The 20,536-nt window shown below is 41.9% G+C and overlaps 1 protein-coding gene and 1 non-coding gene across 2 annotated transcripts in view; both read left to right on the plus strand.

Moving 5' to 3' along the window:
* The window catches only part of E2F7 (E2F transcription factor 7), a 40,424-nt gene extending 31,359 nt beyond the window's left edge, over positions 1-9,065 (plus strand). Inside the window, exons 11-13 of the mRNA XM_070370976.1 lie at positions 352-607; positions 2,151-2,572; positions 6,205-9,065. Coding sequence (XP_070227077.1) covers positions 352-607; positions 2,151-2,572; positions 6,205-6,375 — 849 coding nt within the window. The 3' untranslated portion in view covers positions 6,376-9,065. The remainder of the gene's footprint in view (positions 1-351; positions 608-2,150; positions 2,573-6,204) is intronic.
* Positions 9,066-12,742: 3,677 nt separating this feature from the next.
* On the plus strand, positions 12,743-12,849 carry LOC138988080 (U6 spliceosomal RNA). Its single transcript, XR_011464416.1, has one exon. It is a non-coding gene; the product is annotated as a U6 spliceosomal RNA (small nuclear RNA).
* The last annotated feature ends 7,687 nt before the right edge of the window (positions 12,850-20,536 follow it).

Raw genomic sequence — 20,536 nt, forward strand, 5'->3', positions numbered from 1 at the left:
GCCCTGCAATTCTTACCCAGCCCCTAAAGCCTACTGCATCAACACGCTTTGTGTATCCCAACTCAGTACTTTATTTCACCTTCTAAACACCGTGCTCCCTTACTCATCATTAAAATCTCCCATCATTTCTATGCTTCAGAAATCTTAAGCCTACAGAAGCCCATGTCATGACATTGACCTTCAGACCATTCCTCTAATTACACCAGAAATGACAGACATACACAAATCACGGGGCACACAGTGGTGCCTGACCTTTTCATTTTATGGGTTAGCTATTTGGAGAAAACTGTTGTTATGATTCACTGCTGGGAATTTGATTTGCTTTTCTATTCCTGGTTGGGTTGTGCTTAGAAACCTTCAGACTCTGCAGACATCGCCTCTCCCAAGACCTCAGAAAACAGGGCATCTGCACCCCATGAAGACACTCACATGAACGGGCAACTTTCTGCTGCAAAAGCAGTTTCGGGAAAGGCTACCACGAACGGCTTCGTCTCTTCCGAGTGGGGAAACCCTTGTAGTAATACAGAGATAGAAAAGCCTTCAGAGGAAAACGAAAGCACCAAAGGGCCGTCTCCACTGCAGTATCTCTATGTGCAGCCTCCAGCAGGTAAGAGGTGTCACGCCTTCCAGTCCTTTGGGTGCTCGGATTATACATTGCACGTTTGCATTTTTCTTTACATCATGTGACCACACTGATGTCTTGAGGAGCAGTCTCTGAGTCATTTCACTCCAGCCCCTGGCTTCCTCCATCAATGAAATGAAGATGGAGCCTGCTTGCACTTTCACCAACCTCTCAGATAATGAGAAAGTAATTAGGGCAGGTAATTTATTTTTAATGCATTCAACTTTCCTTGGTAGAAAAAAAAAAAAAGCACAAATATTCAAATGACATTTCTGTTTTTATCATTCAGCTGAGTCTGGCATCGGTTCAGTTTCGCAGTATGAACCCCTTGGCCACCACGTGCGGCTCACGTGCCGGCCACTTACATATCCCGAAGTGCTGGCGTGCCCTTGTGGTCGAGTGCCAGGACTGCAGTGAGGGGGCTGGACATTAAGACCACTTCTGATCTGTGTGAACTTAAGTATCTAGCCCTCCTGAATTGGTAAAACAGCAATAATAAGAGCACCTGCTTCTTGGGGGTGCTATGAAAACAAGATTAAATTTAATAAGCTAATACATCTGGAGCACTTAGAATAATAGTGCCTGACACTTAGAAGACTCAGTAAATACTCTCTTTTGAAATAAAGCTGAAATATAACAGTTACCTAATTTTTTAAATATGCACTGTGTACATGAAGCTGCTCTTGATACAAAGAGACTTAAAGTTATTTTCTTCAGTTTCTTGTTCCTGTCACAGGTTAGGTGGGTATCCATTATTATTCGTGATCTAGAACACATTCTTTATTCCTTTAGCCAATATTTTGTGAGAGCTTCACGTAAGCATGATAGTGTTACTGATACCTTAATAAACAAAAAACAGACCTAGCTTCTTCAGAATGCAAATGTCAGTCCAGCAGCTTTTTCTGGGCCATGGGTCCTTGGACACTATGCAGAAGCCTGTGGACTCCTCCTTAGGTTGTTTACAAATGCAGAAAATTAAATACATAGGATTACAAAGGAGGCAAATTACATCGAAATCCAGCTAGGAGAATCATTTTAAATTATAGTAATAAGATCTGCCAAGCCTCTCATAACTTGTGGGGAGCTTTAGACTCAAGAAACCCACCATCAAGGTAAGATTATATGAATTCACCTGTGCTTTTTACTAGTGACAGTGTCAAGGTACTGTTCATTTGGCTGTGATTTGTTGCCTGTGATCTTAATTGAGGGAAATATAAATTTCAGTTAGAAGTTGATCAAAAGAAAGATATTATTTTCCCCATCCAAGTTCACTTTTCTCCTCAGTTTGGGTTCAGTGGAGCTCATGCTAACAAACTCTCCTGGGAGACGTGAACATCCACCAAATTTTCACACGAGTAAAGGTGGCAAGGAAGTGAGGGGGTGCTGGAAGAGCACAGAGTGGGTGGCCTGGTCTGGAGGTGGATAATTAATTTACTGTGGGCTCCCATTTTAAAAGGCCCTGAACGTGGGTGCTTGGGTGGCATCTTCGCTTTGCACTGACTTCCACCTTGCTCTGCTTGTGTTGCAGGATTAAATGGTCTCAGTGTGCTCCTACCTAGCAGTCAGAGCCCTCATGCTGTGGGACTGCCTGTGGGCCCGCTGCCCTCACTCAGCATTCAGTACATGGTCTTGCCCTCGCCAACTCTCAGTGGTTTTCCTGTTCTCTGCTCCCCCACAATGCCCGGGCCAGTGTCCTCTGCTCCCAGCCCTCTCCCAAACGTGGGACCTGTGAATTTTGGCTTGCCTGGCCTCGGATCAACAGCTCATCTTCTCATCGGCCCTGCCGCCATGGTTAATCCAAAGTCATCCACACTCCCCTCCACAGACCCTCAGCTTCAGGGTCCATGCTCACTTCACCTGAGTCCGGTGATGTCAAGGTCCCATGGCAGCATCCAGCCTGGATCCCCTGCTTATGGAAGTCTCCCAGCCGCCACGGTAAAACTACAACAGGTGAGTCCTAAGGGTTCCCGTTGGCCTGGCACGTGGACAGCGCATCGAGCCATGATGGGGTTTGCCTGCATCGAATCAGGCTTCCCAGGAGGTGCTAGTAGGTAAGAAGCCACCTGCCAGTACAGGAGATGTGAGAGGCACAGGTTCAGTCCCTGGGTGGGGAAGATCCCCTGGAGGAAGAAATGGCAACCTGCTCCAGTATTCTTGCCTGGGAAATTCCATGGACGGAGGAGCCTGCCAGGCCACAGTCCATGTGGTCGCAAAGAGTCAGACACGACTGAAGCCACTTAGCACAAACACAATCAGACTTCAGTCAAACCACTTTCCGACGGGGATCCAACACCAGATTCTAGCTAGTGTCCACTCTAGACCCGGAGGCATCTGCTCATTTCATTAAGTAGTGAGACTCAAGAGATCCTGTGCTTTGAAAGCAAAAATAGTTTTAGAATCAGGAGGGTCTTCATCGTTCAGGGGGATTTTTGATGCATGCTGACTATACAGATGATTTTTCCAAGCTTATTTTTCATTTCATTAGGTCAATCATGGAGACCATCCTGAATTTTAGTTGTGCAGCTAAAGAAATAGTCAAGGGAAATGAAAGTCTTAATACTAGCTCAAAGATTGTTAGCATCTATCATTTCTTAAAATGCATTGTTTAGGAGGCAGTGGATATATTAATACATACGGGAAAGACTAGAGCTCTCTTCAAGAAAATCAGAGATACCAAAGGAATATTTCATGCAAAGATGGGCTCGATAAAGGACAGAAATGGTATGGACCTAACAGAAACAGAAGATGTTAGGAAGAGTGGCAAGAATACACAGAAGAACTGAACAAAAAAGATCTTCACGACCAAGATAATCACGACGGTGTGATCACTGACCTAGAGCCAGACATCTGGAATGTGAAGTCAAGTGGGCCTTAGAAAGCATCACTACGAACAAAGCTAGTGGAGGTGATGGAATTCCAGTTGAGCTATTCCAAATCCTAAAGGATGATGCTGTGAAAGTGCTGCACTCAACATGCCAGCACATTTGGAAAACTCAGCAGTGGCCACAGGACTGGAAAAGGTCAGTTTTCACTCCAATCCCAAAGAAAGGCAATGCCAAAGAATGCTCAAACTACCACACAATTGCACTCATCTCACACGCTAGTAAAGTAATGCTCAAAATTCTCCAAGCCAGGCTTCAGCAATATGTGAACCGTGAACTTCCTGATGTTCAAGCTGGTTTTAGAAAAGGCAGAGGAACCAGAGATCAAATTGCCTACATCCACTGGATCATGGAAAAAGCAAGAGAGTTCCAGAAAAACATCTATTTCTGCTTTATTGACTATGCCAAAGCCTTTGACTGTGTGGATCACAATAAACTGTGGAAAATTCTGAAAGAGATGGGAATACCAGACCACCTGATCTGCCTGCCTCTTGAGAAATTTGTATGCAGGTTAGGAAGCAACAGTTAGAACTGGACGTGGAACAACAGACTGGTTCCAAATAGGAAAAGGAGTACGTCAAGGCTGTATATTGTCACCCTGTTTATTTAACTTAAATGCAGAGTACATCATGAGAAACGCTGGACTGGAAGAAACACAAGCTGGAATCAAGATTGCCGGGAGAAATATCAATCACCTCAGATATGCAGATGACACCACCCTTATAGCAGAAAGTGAAGAGGAACTAAAAAGCCTCTTGATGAAGGTGAAAGTGGAGAGTGAAAAAGTTGGCTTAAAGCTCAACATTCAGAAAACGAAGATCATGGCATCCGATCCCATCATTTCATGGGAAATAGATGGGGAAACAGTGGAAACAGTGTCAGACTTTATTTTTCTGGGCTCCAAAATCACTGCAGATGGTGACTGCAGCCATGAAATTAAAAGACGCTTACTCCTTGGAAGGAAAGTTATGACCAACCTAGATAGCATATTCAAAAGCAGAGACATTATATTGCCAACAAAGGTTCGTCTAGTCAAGGCTATGGTTTTTCCTGTGGTCATGTATGGATGTGAGAGTTGGACTGTGAAGAAGGCTGAGCGCCGAAGAATTGATGCTTTTGAACTGTGGTGTTGGAGAAGACTCTTGAGAGTCCCTTGGACTGCAAGGAGATCCAACCAGTCCATTCTGAAGGAGATCAGCCCTGGGATTTCTTTGGAAGGAATGATGCTAAAGCTGAAACTCCAGTACCTTGGCCACCTCATGCGAAGAGTTGACTCATTGGAAAAGACTCTGATGCTGGGAGGGATTGGGGGCAAGAGGAGAAGGGGACGACAGAGGATGAGATGGCTGGATGGCATCACTGACTCGAAGGATGTGAGTCTGAGTGAACTCCGGGAGTTGGTGATGGACAGGGAGGCCTGGCGTGTTGTGATTCATGGGGTCGCAAAGAGTCGGACATGACTGAGCGACTGATCTGATCTGATCTGATTGTTACCATGATGTGTGTGTGGGAGTATGTGTGTATATACACACACACACACACCCACATACTCACAAAATATACACAGATGTACATATGTAAATGTCTGTAATCAGTATAAATTAATCAGTACTTGATTCACTCCCCCAACTCTATCCGTAGTTCAGTCAATAAGCATTTGAATTACTATTATGCATTAGGCATTGTTCAGAATAATTACCTTCTCTCCCAGAGAAAGGGTTATGCTATGGCTACAACTATTTTTAGACAATTAATCCGAATCTCAAAAGTTTGCTAGACATTGAAGTAAACGTGTTTTTAAACAAGGTGATTATAACATACCATATGCATTTTGATGATCGGTTATGTGTTAGGCACTGACCTAGGCAGTAAAGATACTGGTAAACAAGATAATGGTTCCTGCCCTTTTCGGGCATGTTAAAGGGGTAAATGTTTAACATGAGAAGATAAATATTAGCAAGTAAACAAAAAGAGCAAAGACATATACATGTACTACTCGCCAGGGATGGTCTGCCGCTGCTGCTGCTAAGTCACTTCAGTCGTGTCTGACTCTGTGCGACCCCATAGACAGCAGCCCACCAGGCTCCCCCATCCCTGGGATTCTCCAGCCAAGAACACTGGAGTGGGTTGCCATTTCCTTCTCCAATGCACGAAAGTGGAAAGTGAAAGTGAAGTCGCTCAGTCATGCCCGACTCTTAGCGACCCCATGGACTGCAGACCACCAGGCTCCTCCATCCATGGGATTTTCCAGGCAAGAGTACTGGAGTGGGGTGCCATTGCCTTCTCCGAGGGATGGTCTAAAGCACCTTAATAATATTCTCTCAGTTAAGTCTCACAGTCCTGTTAATTCGGTACTTTGGTCATCCCCGTCTTTGGTTGGATGAGAAAACTGAGGGACAGACCCGCTAAGTAATTTGCCCAAGGTCACACAGCTAGTTATGGCAGAGCCCAGACCCTGGCTCCAGCTGCTTGTGACCGCTTCTCTAGGCCACCTTCCTGCACACAAAGTAAATCCGCTAATTTCCAGCTGTGACGAGTGTTGTGAAGGAGACACGTTGGGTGAATGACAGAAAAGCCAAGGGGATGGAGCGCCTGCGCGGGGATCACAGCCGCACGGGCCAGGAGGGGCTTCCGGTTCAGAGACTCGAGGCAATGTAAGGTCACTTCTGTTTTTATTCACTTTTCTTTTTCCTATTTCAGTCTCCAGTTCCAGTGACCCCCAAGAGCATCCGGTGCACACACCAAGAGATGTTTTTCAAGACGCCTGGCAGCCTCGGGGACCCTGTCCTCAGGAGAAAAGAAAGGAATCAGTCACGAAGCTCCAGCTCAGCACAGAGGAGACTGGAAATCTCCAGCGGGGGCACCGACTAGCCTGATGCTTTGCCCAGCAGAGGTGAGGATCCAGGCGCCCGAATTTCTCTTTGTCGTGTCCTAATGCTGAACCGAAACCAGCATGCAAACCATCTGGTCTTCAGCATGCATGCTTCCTCTCCCCTGCATCCCCTGGTTCTAATGTTAACTGTCCATCCTCATGAAGCATCTGTATTCCTGCAAGTCATTGTTCCTAATTGTGCATTTTATACCAGTTAGTGTCCAACTCTACGTGGTATCACGGTAGAAGCATCAGCTGACTTCTGTCATTTTCATTTAGGAATCACCTTATTGCTGGAAGGAAATCTGAATAGCCTCCTGGAACCTTGTGGTTTTCCTAAAGGGGAGGGGCGCATCTAGCACTTAAGTGGGGTGAATGTTCTTGACGTGTATTCACTCACCCCGAGTAGATCTGTGGTGAGAGAAACTTCCTTTCTGCAGTTTAAAAAAGCTACTGCTTCCTTCGGCTTCATCAGGAAGCCAGCTTCAGTTGTGAATCCTATGGTATTATTTATTTTGTTCGTGAAGTGGGATTTAGTGCAAAAAAGTTTACAACGACAGCAAAACACATATTTTTCAGGGTATGACGACTTGAATGTTTGTACTTTTTTCCTAGAATTTGCCCTGCACTTACTTAACAACCTAGTAATAATGTGGATAAATATATATACATGACGGAATGTCAAGACCAAAATAACTGTGAATGACACACCTCGCTATGATGAACTGTGCTAACCCAACCTGGGCATGAGGATTAAGATGAACTCTAGCAGCCAGATAGCTGCTGCTCGATAACTGTGTGAACAGTGAGGTTTTACTGATCATTTGTTAAAAAACAAAAACAAAAAAACCTACCATGTTCAGTTCCCTTCACTACATGCCCTTGTGGTTTTTTATTTAAATGTTAACTGTAGAGTATCAGGTACGGGATGTCTTCTAGCTATTGCTTTTTATCGAATACATCAGGATGGTAGAAAGCAATTCTACAGAAAATTGAGACCTAGTTGGGATGTTTTAGTAGAATTCTGAAGAATGACAATGTAAAGGTTGACATAGGACAATGGGTGTTACTTTTTTCTTTTTTTTTTTTACTTTTTTTCCTTTATGATGGGACCAGTAAGAGGGAAAATAGACACATTATGTTTAGAATCCCAAAGTATTCAAACCAGAGTGATTTTTTCATAGAAGTTCTGCCAAATGAGAACAGAGAGTGCAGGGGATCGTTGTTCTAGCACAAATGCAATTCTAGAGACTTAATCATCATCTCTTTGTTGAACTGTGTTCCTTGAGGGTTTCATTAAGTAGCTGAACTAGATCTCTGCGTGCCTAGATGTGTTGATATTTACCTCAAGGTCTCTTCAGAACAGATGGCTTCCTCCCCACCCCACAACCCTGCCTCCCTCTCCCCCTTCATTTTCCCCTCCTTTCCTTCCTTCCCTCCTTCTTTTTTCCTTTCTCCTTCTTTAAACTTTTAAAATTTGGAATCTTGGTGTAGAATTTTATTTTTATTTTTGGACCCAAAATGTTATATGAAAGAATAAAAATATTAATTTAAGAGACTCTGGGAGTCTGATAAAGTAGCTTTATCCTTATCACCCCCACGAGAGCATTGAAAACTTGAGGTAGGTAGCCAGATTAAATAACTTTGCTATTAATTAAAATTTTTATCAACACTAAACTTTTAAAGTTTACAAGATGGTTTTTTCCCCCCCCTTTTCACAGACTTCTCTAGAGTTAAACAGATAAAAAGTCCGGTTCTCATCTTCTTCTAGTCTAATTGTATGGTAATGATTACCCTAAAGAAATATGATAGATTTCCTATCGAAACAAAAATATGCCTCTTTCAAGTAGATTGTAAGACATACGGCATATAAATCCACACAGGATACATACATTTTAAATATATCATGCTTCAGACCGTCCACAAAGTATTTTCACTAGAGAGGGCTACATTTAGATGAAAATACAGACTGATTTTCCCCACTGTTCTTGGATACCTGCCACTTTAACTTCTTAATCCTTTTTTAATTCTGTTCTATAAACCTCAGAAGATTTACGGTTCTTGAGGAGTGTTAACAGACAAACCCATAAATGAGATTATGATTCTGTGACCATACTTAGCGATAGAAAAACCAAGAGCAGGTTCCTTTTGTATGCAGTACCCACTTCTTCATGCAGCTCCATGATGTGTAGAAATAATAATTCAGTGATCATTCTCTCAGAATATGAATCTGTTTGTTCCAGAGCAGCTGACGGTAGTGGAGCGGCTGAGCTAGACTTGGAAATTAGGGGTGGTGAAGAAGCCATGGTGGCAATCTTGAGTCTATCATTGTATAATTTCGTAAAAAAAAAAAAAAAAAAATGACTGTCCATGATCCTGCTAAGGAAATGCAGCTTTGAGTCAGCACTGAGGGAGGTGTGTGTGTGCCCTACACTGTCCAGGGTTTGTGAAACCCTTTCATTCTGGTACGAGAGTTGGGGGTATAACTTTTATACTTGAATCTACCTACCAAGTTTACATTTCTCAATTCCTTTTTGTAAGGTGCTATTTCTGTATTTAAATAACTTTTTTTTTCCCAGTGTAAAGCTGCTTTCTGCTTTATTTTATTGCACTGCTAGTTTTGTGTAGCTATTTTATTGCTGCTTACTGTTTTTTTTTTTTTTTTGTATTACGTAGCTCTGCTCTTTCTTCTAATAGCTATATTATCTATATAATTTTTATTTTAGTTTTTCTTTTAGCAAAGTATTAAGCTTTATAAAATATCAATAAAAATTAATTCATTTTAACAAGAGGTGTTGGTTGTATTTGTTGGTGAGCTTTCTGTAGATACTGATTTCATGGTAAAACCATTCACTATTACAAAATAGCCAACCAGACCTTCATAAACCCAAGTCAGCTCTTTTTCCTGAGCCCTGCTGGTGGTTCCCAAATGCCAAAACTTAGAGTAGCAGAATCATGTGGAAGCTTGGGCAGGTTGAGGGACTCTGCTGTTGAGGTTTTCATTTCTAGCAGAGGTAGAATCACTGTGGGTTTGAAGTTTCCAGATGATGTGAGGCTTAACCAATATAAGAATCACCAGTGAGATCACCTCCCTGGCTTCTCATGATCTGTCTTAGGTTAAATGGTTCTTAGTCTAGCAAATGCTAACCCATTGTTCAAAGCCAGATTCCATGGTTACCCCTAGCTTTTAAATGAACCTCCAAGAGACTTACTCTGACTTTTCCTTAGCTTGTATTATCTCCAGAGCCAACTGGAGATTCCATTGCTGTCGGTCTCCTCTGCTAGATTGTCAGGCGCTGAGAAAAACAGCTTAGAAACTCCAACCTCAGACCCAGCCCTTAGGGCTCTGAAAGTGAAGTCGCTTCAGTCGTGTCCGACTCTGTGCGACCCCATAGACGGCAGCCCACCAGGCTCCCCCATCCCTGGGATTCTCCAGGCAAGAACACTGGAGTGGGTTGCCATTTCCTTCTCCAATGCTTGAAACTGAAAAGTGAAAGTGAAGTCGCTCAGTCGTGCCCGACTCTTCGCGACCCCATGGACTGCAGCCTACCAGGCTCCTCCATCCATGGGATTTTCCAGGCAAGAGTACTGTGGGGTGCCATTGCCTTCTCCATAGGGCTCTGAAGAAGCCCCTAAATGGTGAACAGAGGAACCACAGGACCTGCCACAACAGGGCTTGTCCCTTCCAAGCCTTCAGGTAGATTCAGCTTGTGCCTGAGACCTCTTCCTTCCAACAAATCACTTGTGCCAGTCCTTAGCCTTCGTCTTACAGAGGTATCTAAAATAACCCAGACAGATCTGCTTCTGCACACAGTCAAGATTAGGATTTTGCGTGAGTGCTCAGTCATGTCCAGTACTTTGGGAACCCATGGACCGTAGCCCGCCAGGCTCCTCAGTCCTTATAACTCTTCAGGCAAGAATAAAGTGGGTTGCCATTTCCTATTCCAGGGGATCTTCCCAACCCATGGGTCAAGCCCGTGTCTCCTGTACTGGCAGGCAGATTCTTTACCACTGAGACACCTGGGAAGCCCATTAGGATTTGACTAGCATCTATTTAGTGGCATGTTATGTTATAACAGTACTGCAGGCATCCACCAGTATCTTGCATGTGCCCATCCTTGCTGTCTAACAATGTAAAGGGTATATTGAACAAGCAGAACTCATGGGATGATCGTGGAAGCAACTTGATTTTGTCTGCCAGTGTCCCTTTAGGCCTGGTCAATGGGGGTAAGACACATACACTTGTATGAAGGTAAAGTCAGGTGCTGAGGCCTCCCTGTTACTGTAAATAGTAGAAGTTCTATAATTTTAAGTTAAGACATTCTCGGTTCATGATGCAGAATGAGCATTTAAAATTTCCGCTGCCTGGGCTCTCTGTAGCCTGGTCACCAATGACAATCCTTTGTCTCTTCTCTGCTGGGTGTCTCTCCTTTTCCAGTGAGCTGGCCTAGATTTCTATGCCCAGGAAGATCAAAGCAGGGGTGGTGCGAGAGGTGATTATCAGTTTAGTCGCTCAGTCATGTCCAACTCTTTGCGGCCCCATGAACTGCAGCACGCCAGGCCTCCCTGTCCATCACCAACTCCTGGAGTCCACCCAAACCCATGTCCATCAAGTCGGTGATGCCATCCAACCATCTCATCCTCTGCCGTTCCCTTCTCCTCCTGCCCTCAATCTTTCCCAGCATCAGGGTCTTTTCCAATGAGTCAGCTCTTTGCATCAGGTGGCCAGAGTATTGGAGTTTCAGCTTCAACATCAGTCCCACCAGTGAACACCCAGGTGAAGGTGGCAGGTAAGCAGAGGTGATCAGGCCTCTCATATGGTGGGCCTGGTACGTGTTGGAGCTGTTTTACGTGAACAACTGCTCAGAAGCCTCTGCTTGGGAACACTTGCCAGAAGAAACTATCTTCCTCCAGCTGCTATTCTCTTTCAGTCGCTGGTTTTCCAACATATACTCCACAGAGCCTACTGGGCAGGATTTAGAACAGTCTATCTTCCAGTCTGCCACTAGCCCACATCCAGTGCCTGATTCTTGGCGAGAAGGCTCAACCCAACTCACGTGGCCTCTCCCTCCCCACTGTAGCGTCAAGCCCACACTGATCCCCCAGGCCAGAATCATGAACCAGCACCCTGCTCAACTGCAGGCAAGAGCTGAAGTGAGCAGCACCCTGCCCTTGCCCTTAGTGGCTCCTGGGAGGCAGAGGCCAGGAACCACAGCATAACTCTCCACAAAATCCATTTCTATTTCCACTCAGCACTTTCAAGGCTCTTTCAAGATCTGGTGGGTCCAAGGTCTCATAGTGTGTAACTGGTTTGCAAAACCTCCTTTACTGGATTTACAGAACACAACTGTAACTTGCTGCTGCATCCAAGCTCACCATTTAACATCCTGTTAAAACAGTTATAATCTTCCATTGTCCAAGATTTACATTTTCCTAGCTAAATGTTAGGGAATTTAATATCTCATCTTTAAGAAATTAATTTTTGATCACTGTTAATTTTTTAGTATTATGATCAGTTTGATGAGTTTGATGTTCTTTCTGTCCTGAAAACGCTACTCAAATAAAGAAATCATACCTGAAGCTACAATAGTTTTCTTTTAACTCTCTCATATCTAAATCCTTGTTTGTAAATAACACAATGGTAGCATTCAGTTTGATTGGCTCTTTTATATAAGCAGTCAGTCATTCCCCAACTGTGCCCTGAAGAACTCGACTGCTGATAGATATTAGGAGTCAAAAGTGGGTAACTTTGGTAAAACATTAAATATCTAATTTTTTAACTACAGGATTTATTAGAGACCAAAATTTGCAAGAGGAAATATATATGCAAATTGTTTAAACCTGGTTTGATAGCAGGATCATTTTTTTTCCTTAGAGCATTTTACAAGTATTAGGTTCAGCGGAAGTTACTTTGAGAAACAATGAATTAATCTACCAAATAACCCTCTAAAACTTAGTCTTCACTGAATAGAAAAAGGACATTAGTTTCTAAAATCAGAGACTATAGGTGCTTTATATCTGTATTCACAATGCCTGCCACAAAATGTGCACCTAATAAAAATGGGGGAAGAATACTGGGTGATGAGTTAGCACAAAAACAGTTGACCCTTGAATAATACGGGCTTAAGCACGCTGACCCTCTATGCAGCTGAAAACCTCCATATAACTTAGAGTCTGCCCCTCACAGACTCCATGTTTGAGGTTCTTTCATATCCTTGTTCTGCATCCACCAATTCAACCAACCCCATATCATGTAGTAATGCTACCTGAAATAGTACCATTGCAGTAGTACTATTGAAAAAAAATATGTGATAAGTTCAAACCATGTTGTTTAACAGTCAATGATACATAATTTTTGAAAAACCTGTGCTCGCTTCGGCAGCACATATACTAAAATTGGAACGATACAGAGAACATTAGCATGGCCCCTGCGCAAGGATGACACGCAAATTCGTGAAGCGTTCCATATTTTAGGTTCGATGCACGGTACTGGATGCTTGGGGCTGGTGCACTGGGATGACCCAGAGGGAGGGTGGGGGGAGGAGAGGAGGAGGGTTCAGGATGGGGAACGCGGGTATACCTGTGGTGGATTCATTTCGATATTTGGCAAAACTAACACAATATTGTAAAGTTTAAAAATAAAATAAAAAAAAAAAAAAAAAAAAAGAAAAAAAAAAAGAAAAACCTTAGTTGCATGGTTCTATATACACAATCGTTATTTCATAAATCACTGTGGTCTACAGCTTGGGTTTTTTCAGTTGAGAAGAATGGCATCTATGATGCCAAAAGCAAGATTGTCACAGTGTAGTCAGTCTTCTGGTATCTACAGTGCCATCAGTGCTTAGAACACTGACCACTGACAATCTTGCTTTTAACTATTAGTGGCATTCTATGCAACATTTTTTTTACTCTTAGCATCCCTTTCCAGTCCCCTTACAGCCTGGTCCCAACTTGACTCCCAAGCTATGCTAGCTATTGTTCACTGACCTTCAGCATTCAATGAACTCCTGAGTTCTTTATCACAGGGTCTGGGAACTACATTTTCCAGATCCCCAAGCTATCAGGTTCTAGATGTGATTCTGTCAATTAAATACACTCATGCAGGACTGGACTTCCCTGGTAGCTCAGCTGGTAAAGAATCCACCTGCAATGCAGGAGACCTACATTCAGTCTCTGGGTTGGAAAGATCCCTTGGAGGAGGGCATGGCAACCCACTCCAGTATTCTTGCCTGGAAAGTCCCATGGACAGAGGAGCCTGGCAGGCTACAGTCCATGGGTTTACAGAGAGTCAGATACGACAGTGACTAAGCACAAGCAGGATTAGGTAGACAGAAAAGAAGCTGAGGTTGTTCCTCCTCTTACACTAGAGCAGCTCACGAACAGACTGCAGCAGACTGTTTTGTACCACCCATCATTCATTCTACTGTTAAGTCAAAGACTATGTGCCAGCAATAACGTTGGCACTGGTTTCATGCTGTCCCAGCCATCATGAGGAAACAGCATCCCCCAACCCCTGGGTGGCGGCTATGGTGGCATGATCTAGGCACTTCACAACAACCCCAGTCTTCATTTCCTTTGCTTCGAGCAATTTTGTAAGCACTCAATTCCCTCTTTTACAACCTTCCTACTAGAAATACCTAGAGTATTTTCTAATTTCCACATAAAACACAGCAGTCTTATCTCTGCCACTCCTCCCATCGCCCTCCACCCATCTTTTGTCAATCACGCCACGCTGAGGGCTCATACTCTTCGTATCCTTCTCTGCATCTAGGCCTTTGCGCCAGACACAGTCTCTTCTTAAAATAGCCTCCTCCCAACCTCTTTTCTCTATCAGGCTCTATCATGCATCTTGCAACCTGAGTTTTTCCCACCTAGTGCCTAGCACTATGCCCAATGAATATGTGAATAAATCCTTATGTAATCCTTCAGTCAACCAAACTGAAGGATACATAACAGGGTACCCTAACTTTTCAAGGTTATTATATCTTAATATGCAAGGTTAACAAGAAAATAGTGAGTGCAATAAACAGCAGCTTCTCACCAGAATCAACATTTGATAGCTCTACCTATCCCACCAAAATCATGCTCATCATTTATTCACTGCATAAGCATTTACTGTGGCTCTTGCAAACAGCAATAGTCTTTGGAGGGAGGAGGTGGCATTTTTCCTTTTCCTCCCTCTCCTTATCTCTCTTTAATAATGGTAAAGAATTATAGAAATGTCAAGTTCACAAGTACCCTGAAAGTTTTCACATTCACTCTACTTTACAGAGAGGAAATAGAAGGGGCCTAAGGGACTCAGCCTGGGTTACACGCTACTTAACCACAAAGCTGAATGCAAGGCTCCCAGTAACCCAGTAACCCAGTCCAGCAGCCTTGTTCTTGCCATGCCACTTAGCAAGTGAAGGCAAAATCTTTTCACAAAGTGTTAAAGGAGTCCATACAAACCTATCCAGTTTTCAGGATGCATGAACTTTACAGACTCACCAAACTTGAGTGAGAAGAAAGTTATGACTTTATTCCCCAAGCAGCCCTTTCTTTATACAACAAGCTGAAACTGTGCAAAGCAATCTTAGCATCTGACCTGCGTTTTGAGAAATGTATCTGACATAGACAGGTAGAGAAACAGAGGTGGGAAGAGGGCATTTGAGGTAGCAAAATGGCTGGCAGAAAGGCATGGAGACATACTTACAATTGTTCTGTGACCTTTAAAATTTTTTATCAAAATATTTAAAACTTTCTTACTGTTGACTATAAATATTTAAGGAAATGAAAAAGTAAAACCAATACTGATTCAGTATGTTCTTTAAAACTTTAGAAACATTGAGAGCTAAAGTGTTTTATTTCTTTACAATAAAAACTTATCAAGAATAGTTTGAACAGTGCTTAACTTCTTATCCCATAAATTACAGTGAATACTCGTCATTTTTCTATGTCTTGATGGATTATTATAGTCCTTTCTAAGTTTGGATCAGCTTCCAAATTTCATCCTCTGCACTTTCAACTTCATGAAATATCTCTGTGAGGTCATTTAATAAGATGTTTTTCGCAGGCATCACTCTCTCTGGAGGCATCTTTATCTTTTTCATCACACTCACTTTCCTCACTTACAGTGATAAATTCACCTTCATTACGCTCTTTTAACTTCGTATCTATAGTCTCTCAAATGGTGGCAGGGCCAGGATCCCACAATCAATTATTTCTTCCTAACTGTACTTATGTTCAGCTCAAATTTCATCTCCACCATTTCTGCGTTCCTTTTTTAATTTGCTTCACTTTCATCTTTGTTGGCCAATTCTTTCTTTCCAGTACTGACTTTATTAAAATGTCATGTGTGTACATCATTGGGAAATATAGACGAAACATGACTACATGTTTTTCTGTCTGCATGAGCAGACTTTGTGCATGAATGCTTGAAAGAAGTGGTGTGATTAGTCATTGGTCATGGTAGGATCTGTTATTTATGTAGTGATTTGTAGACTGAAATTGATAACAGTGAAACTGATACTTTAATGCAATTACTCACACCTAATATATCACATCAGAGTAATTGATATTTGAACCATGTTATCAGGGGACTGGAGTTACATAACTAAACCATGATAACTGCCATGTCTGCATACCAGAACTGTTTGTATTTATATTCTGTGATTTAAATTAATTTCTGTTTTATGGCTTAAAGACTTAAACAAATGACATGATGCCATAAAACTCCTAGAAGGTATCACAGGCAAAACATTCTCTGACATAAATTATACCAGTATTTTTCTTAGGCCAGTCACCCATGGCAATAAAAATAAGAACAAAAATAAACAAATGGGGCTGAATCAAACTTACAAACTTTTGCACAGCAAGGGAAATCATAAACAAAAGGACAACCTACAGAATGGGAGAAAATATTTGCAAACAATGCAAATGACAAAGGCTTAATTTCCAAAATATACAAACAGCTCATACAACTCAACAAGAAAACCAAACAACCCAACCAAAAAATGCGCAGAAGATCTAAATAGACATTTCTCCAAAGAAGACATACAGATGGCCAACAGCACATGAAAATACACTCAACATCACTAATTATCAGAGAAATGCAAATCTACAATGAAATACCAAAAATACGCCTCAAAACTGCAATGAATACCACCTCACACCAGTCAAAATGGTCCTTATAAAATTCTACAAATAACAAGTGCTGGAGAGCATGTGGAGAAAAGGGACTGTCCTACACCAGTGGGAGGAATGTAAGTCGGTGCAGCCACTATGGAAACCAGTATGGAAGTTTCTCAAAAAACTAAAAGTAGAATTACCATATGATCCAGCAATCACATTCCTAGGCATACATCTGGGCAAAACTAATTCAAAAAAATACATGAACTCCTATGTTCACAGCAACAGTATTCACAATATCCAAGACATGGAAATGATCTAAATGTCCATCAACAGATGAATAGATAAAGAAGATGTGGTGCATATATACAATGGAATACTACTCAGCTGTTAAAAAAAAGGGAAATAATGCCATCTGCAGCAACATGGATGCGTCTAGAGACTATCACACTAAGAACAAGAAAGACAAACACCATATGTGATCACTTACATGTGGAATCTAAACTATCAAATGAAACTATCTACAAAACTTACTCACAGAACAGACTTGGGGTTGTTGAGCAGGGAGTCCTAGAGGGATGGCCTGGGAGTTTGGGGTTAGCAGATGCAAACTGTTATACATAAGATGGACAAACAACAAGCCCTACTGTACGGCACAGGGAGCTATATTCAAATCTTGTGATAAACCATAATGGAAAATAATATACAAAAGAACACATGTATATACATATATATGTGTGTATATATATATAAATTGAATCACATTCTGCTGTACAGCAGAGATTAACATGACATTGTAAATCAACTATACTCTAACAAAAAATTAATTTCTATTTTAATCTTTCATTCTACCTATGGCAGAAATTAATCTCGGTCAATTCAGAATAATACCGGTCGATTCAGAACACTCTTCCCGACCCCAGCATACATTTCCTGCCACACTCTAGAAGCAGTATTTGTAGTGACATGTATTTAAAAACATAATTTGAACAGGCTTAAACAATAAAGGTCTGGTTTGCTTACATCACTAAAAGCACAGAGGTAGGACCATGAGCCAAGCTCATTTTCCCTTCGGTTCCTTAGGTTCTGCCTTACTCCCTACTCCATATGTTAGTTTAATCCACGGGTGGCAGCAATTACATTTCCACTCAAGACAAATTCAAACCTTAAAAGCTTCTGCACAACAAAGGAAACTATTAGCAAGGTGAAAAAACAGCCTTCAGAATGGGAGAAAATAATAGCAAATGAAGCAACCGACAAACAACTAATCTCAAAAATATACAAGCAACTCCTACAGCTCAACTCCAGAAAAATAAACGACCCAATCAAAAAATGGGCCAAAGAACTAAATAGACATTTCTCCAAAGAAGACATACAGATGGCTAACAAACACATGAAAAGATGCTCAACATCACTCATTATCAGAGAAATGCAAATCAAAACCACTATGAGGTACCACTTCACACCAGTCAGAATGGCTGCGATCCAAAAGTCTACAAATAATAAATGCTGGAGAGGGTGTGGAGAAAAGGGAACCCTCTTACACTGTTGGTGGGAATGCAAACTAGTACAGCCACTATGGAGAACAGTGTGGAGATTCCTTAAAAAACTGGAAATAGAACTGCCTTATGATCCAGCAATCCCACTGCTGGGCATACACACTGAGGAAACCAGAAGGGAAAGAGACACGTGTACCCCAATGTTCATTGCAGCACTGTTTATAATAGTCAGGACATGGAAGCAACCTAGATGTCCATCAGCAGATGAATGGATAAGAAAGCAGTGGTACATATACACAATGGAGTATTACTCAGCCATTAAAAAGAATACATTTGAATCAGTTCTAACGAGGTGGATGAAACTGGAGCCTATTATACAGAGTGAAGTAAGCCAGAAGGAAAAACATAAATACAGTATACTAACGCATATATATGGAATTTAGAAAGATGGTAACAATAACCCGGTGTACGAGACAGCAAAAGAGACACTGATGTATAGAACAGTCTTATGGACTCTGTGGGAGAGGGAGAGGGTGGGAGGATTTGGGAGAATGGCATTGAAACATGTAAAATATCATGTAAGAAACGAGTTACCAGTCCAGGTTCGATGCACGATACTGGATGCTTGGGGCTGGTGCACTGGGACGACCCTCCCCAGGTATGGGGAGGGAGGAGGGAGGAGGGTTCAGGATGGGGAACACATGTATACCTGTGGCGGATTCATTTTGATATTTGGCAAAACTAATACAATTATGTAAAGTTTAAAAATAAAATAAAATTAGGAAAAAAAAAGAAAGAGAAAAAACAACTTGTTGGAAATTCTTCCAAAGGAATAAAAAAGGGCTTTCTCAGAGTTTCTTCATAAAAATCTCTCTTCGATTCATATTGGTTCCAGTTGCATTACAAGCCCATTTCTTGACCAATTACTGGTGAGGGATAGAGGATTACCTTTATTCCGTTTAGTCCTATCTTTGGAACTGAAAGCTATGGGCTCTACAGGGGAGGAGTTGACACTTGAACAAATTGGGTTCTACTGGAATGGGAAAAGCAGGAAATAGATGCTGGCTGGCAACAGCAATTTCACTACAGCCCCACCTCCTCTCCCTGCAGTCACATGGCACCAGGGCGTCAGGAAGGACATATGGGTTCTCGGTCCTTATTTGTTCAAACTGACATCAGCCCAGGTGTAGACTTTCCCTTCCAGTCTTTGGTCCCTATTGCCCTTTTGACATCCGCTGTGCCTTCCTTGGGGCTAAGTCCAACCCACTGGCCTTCCCTGCTGAGTCTTTCTCATCTAACCTCATCTCTAAGTCTGCTGGTTCTCAGTCCCACGTTCACCACATCACTCACAGCCGCTAGGAAAGCCACTAGTCTCCTAGGATGATGATCTTTCATCTGCCTCGAGCACCATTTAGGGGCTTAGGAGAGTCTTGTGAAGCTGTCTCTGGTTCGCTCTGCCAAGATAGTTTCAGCTAAGGCTGGGTCACAGGGTCATTTTTTGTTGAGTCTGAACCTCTGGAGCTACCATTTGTAAAGCTTCAACTTAGTGTGCAAAAGTAATTAGCTTTTCAATCATTTAGAAGGCATAAATCTTAGAGAAACTCTTGTCTTAAAGGTAAAGATACATATAAAAGTGTTTTCATCATTCCACTATTTGTAACAGTAAAAAGCTATAAATGAACCAAAGCTGCAACAACATGGATAAAGAGTGATCTATTTGTATCCCATGCTACTATTGAATACTTTAAATAACCAGATCCATATGCATCAACATAGATACATCTAAAACATAAGGTTGAGTGGAAAATGTTGTAGAAAAATATATAAAATATATATAAAAACATATTTTAAAGCACTTTGTAATAAATACATGAAAGAATAGACACAAACAAATGTTATTATACATTAGCATCATAATAGGGTTTTCTCAAAAGGTAGGGGTTTATAAAGGAAATGAGATAGGATTAGTGGAGTGGCTAGAGCTGCATCTATAATGTTTTCTTTCTTTTTTAACAAAGGGATCTGAGGTCAATATGGCAAATGTTAACAGCTGGTAATTCTAGGATATAAGTAGTCATGTCTTTCTTATATTAATCTCTGTACTTTTCTGTATGCTGGAAATATTTTATAATTTTAAAATTAAAACAGGTACTTTAATAATAATAGAAAACAATTACCGTGTGTTGACTATAAATCAGCGGTTCCTTGAACTGGGGTTTTATGGGTGTGAGGTTGTACTATGGGTCAGAATATCCGCTATTTCTTCTTAGAGGAAGTTTGTACTTCCTCACCATGTCAAACTCAGCAGAGGCCATGAACTTACTTTTTCTGAAGACATGTAGACAGAAGTGACACATGTCCCCAGAAGCCAGAGTTTTAAGAGAAGGCACGTGGTTTTCTATGCCTGTTTTTCCCTCTGCCAACAATCCAGCTGTCCCAGAGAGGCACTGCTCTGTCATGGTCTTAAGCAAGGAGCAGAAGCATATCCAACCTGCAATGAACACAGAGCATGAGCAGAAGTGAAGCTTGTTCTCATCACTGAGATTTGGACTTA

The sequence above is a fragment of the Bos mutus genome, chromosome 5, assembly GCF_027580195.1.
Source record: "Bos mutus isolate GX-2022 chromosome 5, NWIPB_WYAK_1.1, whole genome shotgun sequence".
NCBI classification, from domain to species: domain Eukaryota; kingdom Metazoa; phylum Chordata; class Mammalia; order Artiodactyla; family Bovidae; genus Bos; species Bos mutus.